This window comes from Aythya fuligula, chromosome 13 (genome assembly GCF_009819795.1).
Source record: "Aythya fuligula isolate bAytFul2 chromosome 13, bAytFul2.pri, whole genome shotgun sequence".
NCBI lineage: Eukaryota > Metazoa > Chordata > Aves > Anseriformes > Anatidae > Aythya > Aythya fuligula.
In genome coordinates this window covers 13,322,935-13,339,462 of record NC_045571.1, presented here as the reverse complement: position 1 = coordinate 13,339,462, position 16,528 = coordinate 13,322,935, and the positions used below count along the sequence as shown (strand labels likewise).

General features: G+C 47.0%; 1 protein-coding gene across 1 annotated transcript in view; it reads left to right on the top strand.

Moving 5' to 3' along the window:
• The window catches only part of GPC3 (glypican 3), a 145,708-nt gene extending 132,342 nt beyond the window's left edge, over positions 1-13,366 (top strand). Inside the window, exon 8 of the mRNA XM_032196473.1 lies at positions 12,753-13,366. Within this exon, the coding sequence (XP_032052364.1) occupies positions 12,753-12,925 (173 nt within the window). The 3' untranslated portion in view covers positions 12,926-13,366. The remainder of the gene's footprint in view (positions 1-12,752) is intronic.
• Positions 13,367-16,528: the final 3,162 nt, after the last annotated feature.

Below are 16,528 nucleotides of genomic sequence, written 5' to 3'. Positions count from 1 at the left end.
TCAGGTCTCTTGGAGCAAACTCACAGCATTTCCTCAGGGGGCTGTGCATGGCCATGCCTGTTCACCTGCTCCTCCGTGCTTTTGGAGGCAAAGGCAGGCATGTGCTGAGAAACTCTGTCATCTCCGGTCTCTTTGGACGTGCTTTCCGCCCGGCTCCATTGTGGGGCTGCCGTCACACGGTGCCTGCAAGTCCGGCACTCATGTTACATACAATTTGACACCCCATGTGGTCTTAATGGGTTTCCCAGGCTACAGCTGCAGCACAGCTAGCACTTTTTGTTAGCTGAAGGGGCTGGCAATCCCCCTTTGCTGTCCAGCTTTCTGTTGCACCAGTATCATTTTTTATACATATGTGTTTTTTGTTTTTGTTTTTGTTTTGTTTGTTTGTTTTTTTATTTGTTACAAAAGCCCAGAGCGAAAGAAAAAGTGTGGTTTTGGTCCACAGGCTGCTCATCTAAATCCATTGTTTCTTGGCACCTGTGCCCAAGGCAAATCGTTTGTCTAAGGGCTCTGTTCACAGTGCTGCTTCTTTGGGTTGGAGGGGTTGGGAGGATGGGCAGAAAAACACAGCTGGGGCATCTTCTGCAGCCTGTCCCACCCAGGGAGGGGTAACACAGCTGCCTGATAGCCAGTTCCATGTAACAGGCAGAAGCAAGGATGGTTTGGGGACCTTCTGTTGCTTCTTGGCTGATTTCTCACCAGGGCTGTGGAGTTCATCCTTAAGAAAAATGACCACTGAGGTCAAAGACTGGCTGGGGTCCTGAAGGAATAAGGGCTGGGCGGGTGCACTGAGAGATGACTGTGGGACGTTGCTCCCTGGTGTGTCTGTTTCCCATGCCTCGTCAGAAAGAGCATTTTCAGAGTAAAACCTTGAACGGCTGCCTTTGAAGGGGGACTTGCTGGGACCCAGCTGGAGGAATTAAAAGCATGCTAGAAAGAGGGAGATGCTGCTGCAAAGCAACTTGGGGCACTCGGGTGCTTTTCCCAGCTTGCCCATTGATGCTCATGAACCCTCCTTGCAACATCACCTCGGTTTTAGCCATTAGTAAGTGGAAGCTTGTGCTTGGCTCCTTAGGACCACAAGGCTTCAGTGCTTAATTAATCTCTGCAAAGCAGGAAGCATAATTAATTCCTGTGGTGTGCTGCGAGACCTTTGGGTGAATGGCAGCACGTAATCTCCACACTCTGCTTTTCCAGAGCAAAACCCTGTGGTCAGGTCTGTGAAAGCCATTGCTGTCCAGTGCCACGCATCGTGCAGAGGCTGTCCTGGGAAGGCCACTCATCACAGCTCGGTGTTTTGGGTCTCTGCCAGTGCAGATGTAGCTTGATGCATCTCATCTCCCCACCGTGCTGCTGCACTCCTGACCAGTGCCAATCGTCACAGGGACATGGAGCTGAGTGGAGAAAAATCCCACTGTGCTCCTTAAAAAGGAGTGATCAGGGGATAACTCTGTCTGCTTTCCTATTGTTTCTATACCAGCTTTTGTAATTTCTTCCTGAATTACCTTTGGTTTTTAGTCACTTCTTCAAAATAAAGGGTCAAAATTACCCGTACTAGTTCAGTGCTACTTTTTGTTAAACTGTCTTGCAAAGACTAAGCAAATTGGGTGAAAAAAATAGTAAGTTTTGGTAGCTTAAGTACAGCCAGGCAGATTTCTTTCCTGATATCTCTAAAGCTTTTTTTTTTTTTTTTTTTTTTTTGTCAGCTTTGTTTTTGTGGGTGTTAAACATAAAGGAGAGGAGAACAGATTGCAGGTACAGTGAGTTCCAGCACAATTGACTGCCATTATTTAAAAATGATGCTTTTAACCAAGTCTATAAAATCACCTCCTCATTTACAAATTGTCAGGTGTAAAACTGCATGTTGTACAGGATTGTTCTGTCACACACTATCCTGATGCTGTCACGCACGCTCAAGTTTTGGGTGATCCGCAGACATTTTACAACACTTGCCACTGAACACTAGCGGACATAAATCGGCTCTTTAAAAGTATAAACGTTTTATTTCATATGAGTTGGGCAAGATATTTTGAAGGGAAATGTAAATAGAATGAAATTCTTAAGCAAGATTATTGATATGACAGGACTAAGGAGCTTGGGATTCTGTGAAAAGTGGCTCTTTTCATCCCTCTAATAAGTCCATTACTTGCACTCGGGAATATTTTAAGGTCCTTTTCATGCTGAATCTAGAGTTGAGCATGCTTTGCATTTCAAGCTTTGTCTATGAATCAGTAGAAGCCAAAGTTATTTCTGCTTTAAAATAACAGGAGCAGGGAACAGCTAATCTCTTTTCATTCTGAGTCCTTACATTATTTTACTGGACAGAGTTTGTGTTGGCTACAAAACAGGGCATTCACAAAATCTATGAGAAGGAATTTAGTCTAAGAATGAAGCCTAGATTGCAGTATGCATAAAGGCTCCTTCTCCTAAGGCCATTAAGAAATTCCAAATCTGAGCTATTTTGAACAGTGACATTAAATTAGCCTTGCTAATTCCAGTAATTCAAGCTGATAGCTGAGTTTACAAATCTACTAGATGAGGCCTTCCCATAATTACAATCTCAATGTGCTTTTCAGCTAAGGTGAGTTGGCACAAAAAAGATAAATAAATAAAAGGGGGGAAAATGCTCTTTCTGTTCTGTCTTTTGAGATGAATATCTCTAAAGAACAGTTAAATGGCTGTATTGCACCAATAAGACATTCCCTGTCCTGGACTGGAAAGTTCATTTTTCCTCTAATGTGCAAGTATTAGAGCAGAAAAGAGACTGGATTTTTCACTGCTTTGTTTTTTTCTGTTGTGTTTTCAAGGAAGCATTGATACTGCTGGTGCATGCAGTTCAGTATTTAATTGTTTATTTACAGATAGTTATTTCTACTGTGGAAAAGAAAGACTATGACTATTTTAGCCTCTTTTGTGGTAGACAAAAAAAAAAAAAAAACCTTTGGTGGATAAGTCCAGGTTGGAGCAGGTGGAGTAATAATACAAGCAGCTACTCCTCTTATTCCGCTGGAGAAGTTGATTTCCAGATCCTAACACAGCTGGACATTCTCAGAGTGATGGAAAGGTTTTGAGGATATGTTTTCAAAGCCATAAGGCACAAAAACATGAAACAAATAAAAATTGAGTGCATTATTTAAAAGGGTGTTAATTTTATTAGAACTAAGCTGAGCTAATATAAAGGCGAATGTAAGTATTCACATCAGCACTTAACTCTGGCTGCAGTGTTCATAAAATGTCCTTTTGATCAAGCTGTAAGTGTTTTGATCCTTCTTCTATGAGCATCATTCAAAGTGACCTAGCTGTAGCTCAGAGCAGGCATCTGCAGCTGCAGAAGTCCTTGAGCAATAACAGGTCAGGAACTTAAATGCGTGCTCTGCTGGGAATGCTAATATTGCAATTGTTTTGTTTGTTCCAAATAAGAATGACAGTACAAAAACTCTCACAATATAACAATTCCTAACAGAAAATTGATCCACCACCATTGACTGTGGATACTTGAGTCAATATTTTAAAATGCAGATTTTAATCTACCAGAATAATAATGGTATTGGAGCTAAATATTTTTATACCATTGGCATGTGAGTGTCTGGGCTTTCTTCAGCTGATAACGTTGTCACCATTGGCACAGCCAAGCAAGATACCTGGATTTTTACAAGACTGCTCTGATTCAAGAAGACACTATCCTGCTGAGCACCTGCAGGCCTGGGTATATTGCAGGGTTACATGTCCCTTTGTGGCTGTTGTTGGGCTCCTGCAGCTCACAAAACCACAGCAGTGCATTGCACTGTCCCCTAGAGCCTGTTGGGGGTCCACCTGGAAAGGGATGAACCAAAAAGTATGCAGGAGGCTGGCAGGCATCTCCCCCTTTCCCTGATGCAGGGATGCATGTTGATTTCCCCATAGGCTTGGGTAAATGCAGCAGCTAATGCCCCAAATCAATGTCTAGGGCAAAATTGCCTAGTTTGCTATCTGCATAGAAGGGCCTGGTAGGGAGCTGCTAGGAAAGAGAGCTCATTACAGGCACATCGTGTGTGGAGAGGAGCGCCGTGGGTCACTAGCTTCTTTTCCCTTTTTTGGAAGGGTGGGAGAGGAGGGAGGCTGAAATGCACTTCTAGATTTCCAGGAAACATCTCTGTAATCCATTTTATAGAGGATTTTGTGTTTTTCAAGGGCTTTACAAACTGGATTACATAGCTTTTTTATTTTGATTTTCCACTGTGATTGTGACATTCCTGAGATTGAGCCATGAGTGTTCAAGATAGGATGGAGGGGGAGGCATTCATGGACTTGGGCCATGGAGCCCTCTTGCATTGCCACCTTGTCTCACTGCTTGGCTGATACCTGCCTGCTTGCAGTGCCAATGGATGAGTCCCTGTGCAATCGGATGCTCCTGTGTGACTGTCCCCAGTATCCTCCATGGCTGCACGCGCAAGCTGACCCAGGGAGGTGCAGGGCAGGAGTCCAAGGTTGATCCCCTCCCTCCCTTGCTGTTTCTTCCTGGGGGAGGGCCAGCCAAGGTGGTGTACCCAAGCTTCACCACAGTTCCAGCCACGGGCACCAGCTTGACAGTTCAAAACACAGGTCTTGGAGAATGATGGGGAACTAGGAAAGAGCAAGTGTGTTGAGCTGGATCCTTCACAGCACCGCAATCTTGGTGTCCCGGTGCTCAGCTGGGATGATGCTGGATTTCCCATGGGAGCTGCTGCCACCGTCCAGCTTTCAGCACCGTCATTCCAGCGGTGTGTTGGGACAGGCTTTGTGCTCAGTCCAGGAGGGAGGCAGGGAGCAGGAACCAGCCCTGGTTTTGCGTCAGACATTACGTTCACTTGGTGAGCAGCTGGGTTTAATTTGGGTCGGTCTCTCCCTGCAGCCGTGCAGAAGTGTAAAGCCAGGTCCTGGTTTCAGACTTCAGTGACTGTTCCTGGGGCTCCTTCCAGCACACAGCACAGGGAACACGACCTGGAGCCATTAAAAAGTTCCAGTCTGTGAACCCAACCATTCTACTTCTATATAAAATCGGAAAACCGGTCATGGTGATGTTTCCCAGGGCCTCCTGCATTACTCCATTTTTATGGGTTGAAGTTACTTAGTGCTGTTTTAATGCGGAGCCAGGGTTCTATTTATTTATTTATTTTAGCAGCTTAACGCAATTAAAAAAGCTGGGCAGCACTAGAGCCTCTCGGCTCCCTTCCCTTGGCAGTGCTCTCACCTCAGCCTGTGCTCTGCAAGTGCTCCTGGGCCAGCCATGCTCCAGGCAAGGGCAGGACAAGCAAAATATCTTTCCCTCTGTGCCGGCAAGGCTGGGCAGTTGAGCACAGGACCTCAGGGAGCTACTTTAGGAGCAGGGCAGGCTGGGCAAATATGTGCAGCAGTGCTCAGCCCAGATTCTTGGGCTGTGACCTGACATCTCACTCCAAGTGTTTTCTTTGGCATCATGAATGGTGACCTGGTGGTGTCTGATTTTTGAGTGAGCATACACGTTGCACAAAGTTGTGCTCCTTTCTGTTTGAAGAGGCACGTTTCTCGTTGCCTCTTTGGAGTATCCATGCCAAGAACCCCAATCTCTGTGGCCTGGGCATGGTTCAAGCCTGGTTTCCACATGCAGTGAGTCACAAAGGAAAACGTCAGATGTTCCTGGGTACCGTAACACCACCATGAGTTTTCTGATCAAGTGTTGAGAAACATCCTACTGCCCTGAGGGCTGCTGTTACCGGCTGGCATCTGGGAGCCAGGGACCGTTGGCATTCCCCTTATGTTTGCATTTTGGTGGGTCTTTCTAGTGCATGCGTGTCACTAAATGTCCACAGCTTGGAGAATTGAACGTGAGGAAGAGCTGCCTGTCCCCGTCACTCTGTAGCAAAGAGCTTTTGCTACACATGACAATAGCAGTTGAAGGATCAATCTGTGGTGCACTTTTCACTTGACTGTAATGCTTATGGAAAAGATGTAAATTATCTATTTCAGGACCAAGTCAGTCTTGTGGAAGAAGGGACTCTATCCTGTCCCCTGGTTAGACCATTGTTTTCTATGGCTGCAGAATCTTAGGGAGCAAAGATGAAGAAATGTTTGGTGTGATGAGTTGGTTTTGGTCATTAGAGGAAACTTGGAGCATTTCATTTTGCTCTGCTGACACTGATAACGTTACCTCCCAAAATCAAGACTGTTCTAGATGTCAAAGGTGACAGAAGACTGATCAGTTCTGACTGATCAGAAGGGATCAGTTTGTGGGTTTAGAACTTGAAGGTCTCCAGAGATAAGTGCAGGGAGAGGGGTGACTCCATGTCTAGATGGGCTAAGGTGTACAGAGGATCTGGAGAGATGTTGGTTGACCCTGTCCTGCATTCTTGCCTTACTTCATATCTGTTCATGGTCTTTTGTTTCTATCTTTTCTGCTCTTTCTTTCTTATTCTGCCTTTGAAGACGTTGGCTGTCCGTATTTATCTCTCAGTTTTTCAATTCTTCTATCCTAGTTCCTTAAGGTACCAGCTCTTTTCCTGGACAGTACACCTGGATATCAGACAGGGGAATGCTGCTTCGTCATCAAAGTACAAGGACTCTGGTGCTTTCTATTAATAATGCTAATGAGATTTGTTAATTTTTAATAGATTACATGAACGTGTTTTGCTAAACACGTTTTTGTGGCTCCACTCTGTGAGTACGGTTCAGAAACTCTTTCACTTGCTGCCAAAGGAAAAATGATTAATGCAATTGCAGACGCCAGATTCTCTTCAGGGTAAATCTAGAGTGAACCAAGGAGTAAAGACATTTAATGAGTATGTTTTCAAGGTAAACATAGGTCCAGGTCACAAATGATGGTCCTTCCTCCTCTCCAGCCTCTACTGAGGTGGTGCGGAGGGATAGTTGCTTGAATTGAGGTCATGGTGCAGCCTTTCTGCCCCATTCTTTGTGGTGTGCTGGGCTTTTTTGCCCCACTGAAAGCACAAGGAAATCCTTGGACAAGATTTCTGTGGTGGTTTTGTGGGTTGGACAGCCAGGGTTCATGTACCAGCTGTCCATAGAGCTTGTGGCCAATTGCCCTGCATACCCTGGGCACATTTGGGATGCACCATGACCTGGAGCTCCTCGTCTTTCTGTGCTGGACAACCTGGACCCTTCCCAACTTGGCTCCAAAGCCTCCCATCTCTGTGTGCTGGTGTCCCCCAGACAGCCTGGTTCCTACCTCCCTGTTGCTGTGATCGTGGGGGATTTTCTCCCCAACCAGCATTGCTTTGCCGTGGTGCCTGTGGTCTCTGGGTTGCCCATGAAGGCACGTGCTGCAGGCTGCAGGCCATGCACAGCACACCAGCAGCCAGGAGGTGTTGAGCAAGCGAGTGGAGAAAAGTCTTGGTTTGCAAATCAGCAATCTCAAACCTGATTCCCTTGGGTTTCTGCCCGGGAAGTCGGTTTTACCGCGCACTGCTGAGCTGCGCCAGGCTCCCTTGGCCACATTGCCGGTGGCAGTGGGATGATGCTGAGCTGGATGTTTTCTTTTTGTTTTGTTTTGTGTTTTGTTTTTTTTTTTTTTCCTGTCCAAATCCATTTTGCCAAGAGCCGCACCTCCTAAATTGCTGCGGAGGAGGTAGAAAAGCAGAGGCACAAGACCATGCACATGCTGCGCATCCATCTCGGTGATCTCACAACCATGCCAACACAAGCGCCACGGCCAGCCCCGGCTCAGCACTTTAATTACGCGCCGTCGCGGCCACACCTACGGCTGGGCTGTTGCAGCTCCTTGCGCAAGAAGATGACTGGCAAACCTGTTGGTGCTCCAGGATTTTAGTGGTAATAACCCACAGGGCAAAACCTCCCTGGTGAGATGAAACCTTGCTTGTTAGAAGAGTTCAAGGTGTTTTGGAGAAGCAGAAGGTTGAAGATACCAGCTCTCTCCACATAGTTGTGGCTGTGTGTGCAGTGTAACTCTGTGGATGTGTTCAGATGTTGCCTTTGTGGAGGTAGACGTATGTTTGTAGTATGAGAGTTTGTATGAGAAAGTTAGGTAACTAGAGGCTGAGGTGAGCTTTTAGTGTCCAAACAGGACTGGTTTGCGAGGGAATTGGGCTGTTCTTCTGGATTTCAGGTGCAAACACCTGTGATAATGAATCAGTTGATGCTATAGATATGGAAAGAGATAGCAACCAGGGTCAGGCAGTCTGATCTGTAGTACTCTCCAATGATTCACCTTGTAATGAGGTAAATAACTTGGGATTATTGAGCCCAGTAACACCTTTCCCTTTCAGAAATAGTCTTGCTTTGGAGATAGCCAGAGTCTCTTGCATCCACAGGCAGTTAGTTTGTTCCCCAGACAGATAAGGCATGCTGCTTAAAAAAAATAAATAAATCAGTGCGCTACGGAGACTGTAATACACATCCACAGTGGTAGCACATGTTCCTAGACCAGTCCTGAAGGATTCACAGGCAGATGTTCACAACTGATGATGAGAACTGTAGGAGCCTGAAGAGCTGCCCTGCATGCCTATGGCCTTCCTACTGGATGTGTTCTGCGCTTACTGGAAACCCGTGGTCACGATCCATTCCCTGGTCCCTTCACACCACAATTTCCATCATCTGCAAACAAGGACCATCACCACATCCCTGTAAGTACTTTGGCCTGTTTGGCAGCCCCATTTGGTGAACACACTGCGTTAGGCATGATGCTTTTGCCCATGGGGGCATCCCCTTTGCGACCCCTGCCACTGTGCAGGCACCAGCAGAGCTATCAGTGGCTCCATGAAGCGGTTTTCATGCACGGCCATCGATTATGAATATGTTACTATATTAGGTCCATTTCTGGATCCATCTGCCTTGGCAGGCAGGCAGCCCAGATGCCTGGCTGAGAGATGACATTCCCTGCCTCTGGGCTCTCCTTTCCTGGCTTGGCCAGCAGAGCTGCCAATGCAGCCTGCGAGCCTGCTGGAGCTGGGCACTGCCCACTTTGATGTCATTTGTCGGACTGGTATTTGCTATCAGTTATTTTCTTAAGGCTCTCTTGTCCTTTTAGGGGTAGAAAGGGATGTTTTAGTAGGCATTGGTGTGTTTTGTACAGGAATGTGCGTGCCTGCTCTAATGCTCCTGGCATGCCAGTACTTATCCTCCTGGCTTTTTTCTGTGCCAACTGCAGTGGAACTTATTATGCCAACTCCAAAACAATCCCCTCCTGGTTTAGCCGGCTTTTGTAGCTGTGTCCAAAGCTAGTGCAGTTCAGGAAGAAGAGCTTTTAATGATTTGTGCCCAATAAGATTGTGCAGAGGAGGTACACCTAGTTCTAGTCATAATCCATGGAAGAATGTCGCTGCTTCATATTGTGGACTTCAGCGGGGGTTGGCAGTGGTTTTGGTCATCCACGCTGCGAGCTGAGGCAGGAAAGACCATTGAAGCTTTTGCTGTCCTGTGAGCATTCTGCACAGCAGCTTTGTGCTAGAGGGGCTTTGGTTACAAAAGATGCTTCCGGGGGGAGCGGTCTGTGTTCAGCTGGAGACCTTTCACAAGCTGCATAGGGACTGCAGGAAATGGCATAGCACGCTTGGCTTGCAGGCAGAAAAAAAAAAAAATAGCAGAGCTAATGATTGACTATTATTTTAAGGGGATTATCTAATCCGCAACGCAGAGGACAAGAGGGGCCAAAATGAGTGAAGATTGAATATGTAATTAGTGCAGATTGTTGGTAATACCCTCTGGATTCCAACTGATTATAAACAGAAACAGATTTTTTGAGTCATTTACTCCTCCCTCCCCCCCCCAAAAAAAAAAAAAAAAAAAGCATTTGCAGGCCAAAAGGCCACTTATAGCAAACTTAGAAACTACAGAATTTGCAGATTAGGGTATCACTAACTGCTGGGACAGTTCAGCAGAATGTTTCTGGGAAGTGGGGCTGTCGAAGCAGGGAGGCAGAGGACCAGTCTATCTCTGGTTATTTTGCAGTGTTAAAGGCAGAATTTGGGATGGAAAAAAACAAATGGCATGTGTGGTAGTTTAGCTTCTTTTACCCATCCATCCATCCTGCGGTTCCATATCTGTTGTTCCCAGCAGCCATGGGACCCATGGTACATCACCATGCAGTGATGCAGCGAATCCTTGGGGACTGGCCAGGCAGCCTGACAAAGGCTGGGACTTGTAATGAAGCCCACTCAGGAAGTACCTGATTAGGAATATTTTCTATTCTGCGTTTTGAAAAGTGATTGTTATTGTCATTTGTTTTGAATGGTGTTGTTGCCTGGACTTGGTTGTCAGCTGGCCTCTGGTCAGTTATAACATAATACTTTTTTTCTTTTTTCTTCCTTCTACGTACCAAAGGTCATTAGAAATTAAATGAAATGGATTTGCATCAGTTAAAGACCCATTATTAATACAAAATAAAAGATGTATGGCTAAATCTATCAGCCTAAAAATACAATTGAATATAAATAAGCCCAGAGAAGGAAGTAGGGCAAGGAATATTTAAAACAACAAACACCACACCCGAGCAAAAACTTTTGAAGCAGTTAATGAAAGCTAGGAAAATCCCTAATCTCTGATGACAAGAGGATATCTATTCCTTTCTTTTTAATTTGCTCAAAGAATGAATGAGAGAATTGACATTCTCACTGGGGTGAGGGTTCATGATTTCAAAAATTGCCTTTACTCAAAGTTCAGGTGAAATCTCAGAATTTGAAAATTTCCTCTGTAAAAAAAAAAAAAAAAAAAAAAAGTGTGAAATTGTAATTTTGATACACTTGGACCAGACACTTCCAACCTGATTCAACCACTGCATCATGAACCAAACGTTTTGATCTTGTAAGTTACAACATTGTAGAATGAGAGTTTAAATGGGAAGGTCACAATCCTGTGTGCTGCTAAGGAGTCTGCTGAAACACTCTTCTGTTTCAAATGATTTTTCTGAACCGAGGGCAAAGGTAGTTACTTAGTTCCGCAGGATTTTTTTGGTTTTGCCATAACGCCTGAAAACCCTGCTGATGGGCTGCAGATCACTGGCCTGGAGGTAGGCTGGCATGGGCCAGCTGGAGATGCCATCACTGTGGCCCCATGGGGCTTCTTTCAGCTTTTAGGAGACTTTGAAATATGTGGGAGCACCTTCCAAAACACAGCAGGGCAGACAAGTGACTTTTTCCTCTCCTGTGTTTGGAGCCTCAGGGACAAGGTGGCCTCTGGGCCTCCCTTCCAGGGTGGCACCAGTGCCTGCCCTGCCACATGGGGGATTTATGTGCAGCTCTGTAGGGAAGCGGCCTGAGAAGAACAGCAGGAAAGCTGTGGGGAAGAGGAACCACAGTACCTGTGGGAACCTGATGGAGAAGTTATAGATCAGTTTACCAGGCAGGTTTTGCTTGCACCTGGCCCTTTGTGCTCCTTGTCAGCCATTTCTGACCCTCCTTCATGGCCCCCGCTGCCTTGCTTGTCATGCTAATATTGTTACACTTTTGTTTTGTAGTGTTTTGGTATTTTTATTAAGAAATACTGCCGGCGTGTTTGCCTTGGCAATGGTCCTCATTGGATTGATGTGGCGTTTTTAGTTGGAGTGTTTGTTCAGCCTCTTGGATTCTTTCTCAGGGGTGGGGTGGGATGATCCAAGCCCATGAGTATGCTGGTGATCCACAAGGGCTTGTGAAAGGCTTGAGCCACGGTCTCATCTGATGGAAACCACCAGCTTCCTCTACTTCCAAAGGCCAAGCTCTGGGGATGAGACTGGCAGGCTCAGAGGAGCCCCATCCGGGTGAGAAACCTGGATCCCAGAAGGAGATGGCAGCAAGACAAGAAAGGGAGTGAGTGTCCCAGTGCCCTCAGTCCAGATGCTCTGCAGGTACAAGCACCCCATGGCAGCACCGTCAGCAGCACCTTAAAACACCTTTTGCATTTTATTATTGGTCCTGAGAATTGCTGGTTTCTTGCCCTTCCACATTGCCTGCTTGGACTTTGTTATTCATCTTCGTCCCAGGGATACCAGGGTGGCTTACTGCTCAGCAAGTCCTTTGCAGCCAGCGATGGCTTGTTGCAAGTTTTTATCTTGCTGATGATATTGCAAGTTTTTCCCTTACTTATTTTCCCCAGCTCCCACACTGTTGTGTGAGCTCTGCCAGGGCTATCAAAACTTTTATACTGGATGGTTTTTTGGGTTGGAGCTCCCATGTGCTCCATCTCAAAGTCCCTATGTTGCAACACCAGCATGCTGGTGGCATGAAATCCTTTCACATTCTTTGGTCTATGGTGCTTTGATGAGGTGGACAGGGGATGGAATGGGTGTGTTGCAAGTGCTGTAAGGAACATATTTTGTACACACTTAATGAAAGACTCCAACAATACAGAGATCCTCAGGTCCTCAAACCAGAAGGTACTTGGTGAGCAAGGCCTGCTGCTGGCTGTGGGTTCATGGGGGATATTTGTGCTTGCCAGGATTTCCTCACTCCTGCATCCATACTTGCAGTGCGTGGGGAGCAGATGCTTTTTACTTTGCTAAACACCCACTCCACAAACAGGTTTTTTGTTGGGAGTAGCTCTTCAGCAAGCCAGATCCCAGCATCTCTTCTTACTTGGGGCACATTATAGTTGTGATTTTTTTTTTGGTCTTTCAAGCCTCGGGTTTGTTGTGGGGAACTGGGAGGTGCTCTGAGACTGGGGCTGACTGGAGGGCTCCTGTTATGGTTAGTGAGCTCTTCTGTCCCATGCCAGGCCTTAAACTCTCCAGTGCTGGTGGGGCTGGATGCTCACTGCGCCAGGGTGCTGGCACATGTGCCCGCTAACCATTGCTCTCCTTCTGCTTTCAGAGCTGGCGTACGACCTGGACATCGATGACACCTCTGCCAACAAGCAGCTACTGAATCAGCAAAGCAAAGACGGTGCCGTGGTTCCCAGCAGTGACCCCGGCAGCGCAGCCCCGCGCCCTGGCCCCGCTGCTGCTGTTGCCCTGGCCCTGCTGCTGCTGGGCTGCTGGCCCTGAGCGGTGCCAGCAGTGGCACTCGGTGCCTTTCCGTCCTTGTTTTTTTCAGTAAGGAAAACATTCTGAACCTCTCCTGGAATATATGCACATTGCCAAAGACAGGGCAAATGACTTGAGTCAGTTTTATAAAATAATATGATATCTTCACACCTTTCCTCCTCTTTCTCCCCTCCCAAAAAAAAGCGTTTGTTCATGGTAAACTAGTAAATACATAACAGTGCTTTTTAAAGATAATCCTGTTTAATATAAGAAGGTTGATATTAAATTGTTCCTAGCAGTTTTTGAAGACTGAGGTCTGCCTTGCTGTTAAATTGAAGAGCATATTTCATCTTGAGTTGTTTGAATGTGCATGGGGTAAAGAATACTTACGATTTATGAAATACTCTCAGCAAATATCAGACCCCTGTTCCCAGTTGACTTAATACAGATTTTTTTTCTGTAGTTCGAGAAGTTTTTGTACTTACTCCAAATTCAAGAGTCACCCCTAGGAATCGGGCCAGGCGCATAACATGGAGGGCATGTGAAGACAGGAGAGAGAAGGTCAGATGTACAGCAGGAGGCAAGACGCTGTGGAAGAGGAATGGCCATGTGCTGGGATCGCCAGGTATCTGCCACCTCCTGCTGTGGCTCCGCTGCCATCAGCCCCAGCCATGTCCTGGCACCACCGCTGCTGGCTCCTGTGTGCAGAGGGGCCAGACCTGCCCTGCTCCAGCCACAGGTCCCCACGAGTCCCCGAGTGCTCCTGGCACAGGTAGGCAGCAATGGGAGGAACCAGCACAGGAGCCAGGGACAAGCATGAAGGAGGAGGTGCCTCGCCAGCGTGCTGCAGGCAGAGCGCAGGCGCCTCTCCTCTCTCTGGGCTCTGGCTGGAGCTGTTGATGCCCACCAAGGATGCACACGTCAGGCTGCCGTCTCCAGAGCAGATTGTTTCCAGACACCAATGCATGGGGATGTGCTCCTGCAAAGCACACCTGCAGCACGACAGGTTGCAGGTGGTTTCACCTCCCAGCTGGGTCCTGTGAAGTCCTTCCGTGCAGACAGCCACATCCCCTACATCTTCCCTGGTGGTGGTGCATGGGGCCCCGTGGCCCATGCAACGCCCTGGTAGTACTCTGAAGCAAAGCACCCCCTTTCCCATGGGAAATCTGCGAACATAGCTCCAGCCAAAGGACAGACAGCATGGATGTACACGCCGTGCTTTATGGGGATGAATAACAGGCGTCCAACACATTGTGCTACAAAGGAGGAACAGAAAAGGATTTGCAGGAGCCCAGAGGCAGATGAGACTCTTTCTCAAGTGTTTGTTTTTTTTTTTTTTTTTTTTGCATGTTACTTTGCTTAAACAGTCTCTAAAATAAAGGTCAGTTGCTCTATAAATGGTGCACTTCAAGTCACCTCCCCTGTGAGAGAGGCGATGCTCTGCGTTGTTCCTGGAGTGGGCAGCCTGGAAAGCCTGGCTCGGGACTTGGGGCACCGCAGAAAGGCTTCTGTTAGGCTGATTAAATGGATGGGCAGGGGCCAGGGAATGTTTGGTTTGATTCCTGGCCAAAATGGTTACATACTTCAGTTTAAGGTTCTGCTTTTACTGGAGTGATTATATCTGCAGTATCTTAAGCTGCAATATGTGTGTGTACGCATGCACGCACACTCACACGTGCATGCTTCAAATATTTCTGTGCCTCTGACCTTATAAAACAAAGAAAAAAACAACGATGTTTGAGAGAAAGTACATAAATCCAAGCCACGCAATTAAATGGTTTGGAGAGCGGAAACTTCACCTCTTCTTACTTTGAAGTGGTGGGGCTGATCTCGCTGACACTGATTTAAAGGCTTGCGACTGTCTGCCGTGCTGTGATTCATAAGCCATGGCAGAGAAAGAAGAACGGGCTGATCATCCCACGCCTCTGCATGGGGACGTTAACTCCCAGCCACCCACTCCTGATGGAGGGGAGCAGGGCTGGGCTGAGCTGCAGCGGGACCTGCTGGCTGGCAGCCCAGAGATTTCCTCTGGACCTCAGACACCCCTGTCCTGCCTGTGCTGGAGTGTACTTGGGGGAGGTTAAGCAGTGCTGGTGCCACGTTGTTGCCAGCAGAGGCATTTCCTGACCCTCTTGCTCTTGTGTTGGCCCAGGTCTCCCCATCACCACTGTCTGCACTGCAGCTGGCTGTGCCAATGAGCCTCTGCTCCACCAAAGGGAATATTTTATTAGAGCCACTTGAATTCCCGTCACTTCTTCCCTTCTGATCGTTTCCTTTCATCCCCCTGGAGCACTGGGGGTGGGAACAGGAAGGCCGTTGTGTTTGCTCAGAGGCAGTGTGCTACGTCTGCCCTGGCACGTGTCTCTGGTGCCAGAATAGGAGACGTTCTTGCTTCTAAGACTGTGTTGGAAATATTGCATGTACTGTTTTTTCCTTGGATAAATAGCAGGATGGCGCAGCACATGGCACCAGCTTTTCTGCAGTGAACATCCGGAGTGCTTTCTCTCAGGAAGGCAATGCAGGCTGTGCCTCGCTGGGTATTTTACAAAGGCTGCTTGGTTTTCCCAGTGTGATGTTGATGCTTGTCAACAGAAAGCCCCTCTGTAGCATGCTGAGCCCATTTTCTCATTGCATGGACGTGCTGTTTAGCAAAGCTATGTTGTTTGAGACTTTGTTATGATAAGAGATCACACACAAAAAAAAAAGACAGTTTTTGAGCCCTCTATCTGCCAAGTTTCTAAAATAATGCATTATAACTTGGGAAAAGCTGTTGATTTATGCCCTGCAGTGAGTTTGTGTGCGTATGTTTTCACAAGGATTTTGCGTGAAGCTTATAAACTATTGCAAAATTTCCTTTTTTTTTTTTTTTTTTTTTTTTTAACCATAACTGAGAGTTGACTTACCCATCACTCTCCCTGTTGCCATCTCAATGTGCTGCAGTACCCTGTTAGATGACAGGATGAAACTTCCCTTCACTGATCTCTGTCTGAGCAGACTTCTGCCCTGTAACCACCTCTCTGCTCTGCCATTAGCAAGATACGCCCTGGCCACTAAGGTGAAATGAAGCTGGGATTCAGTTTTGGTCAGCTGGGCATTGTTTTACTCCCATGCCATGAGAAATATGAAATTCTTGTTTCTGCACGCCACTGCTGCTCACTGTCCCTTGTGTTGCCATGGGGTGGAACGTCTTCATCAGGGGATGGGGACTGCTACATCCCCTGTGCACGTACATGTAGGTGTGCCAAGACAGGATAACCCAGCGAGGAAACACAGAGCTGTGGCAACAGGAGCTGCTGGGGCAGTGGCTCGGCTGTACTCCCACTGTCGTGATAATGTGGGTAAGTGGCAGCGGCCGTGCCTGGCCAGGGAGGCATGTGGCCAGAGTAAATATCTGTCTGTTTTGCTGCCAGTGGGAAAACTGACACAGGGTTTTATGTCAAGGAGGTGCTCATGGGGGAAAAAAAAAAAAAAAAAAAAAAAGTAAAAATAACAAACAAAAAAACATTCTAGATAATTTCCAGCCCTGCAGTGAAACCCAGAAGCTAGTCCCTGGCTCTTCCTGACTCTGATCCCCAAGCCTCCGCCTGCAGAGCTGTGTGGTTGGTGCGGTCTGCCTCGTGCAGG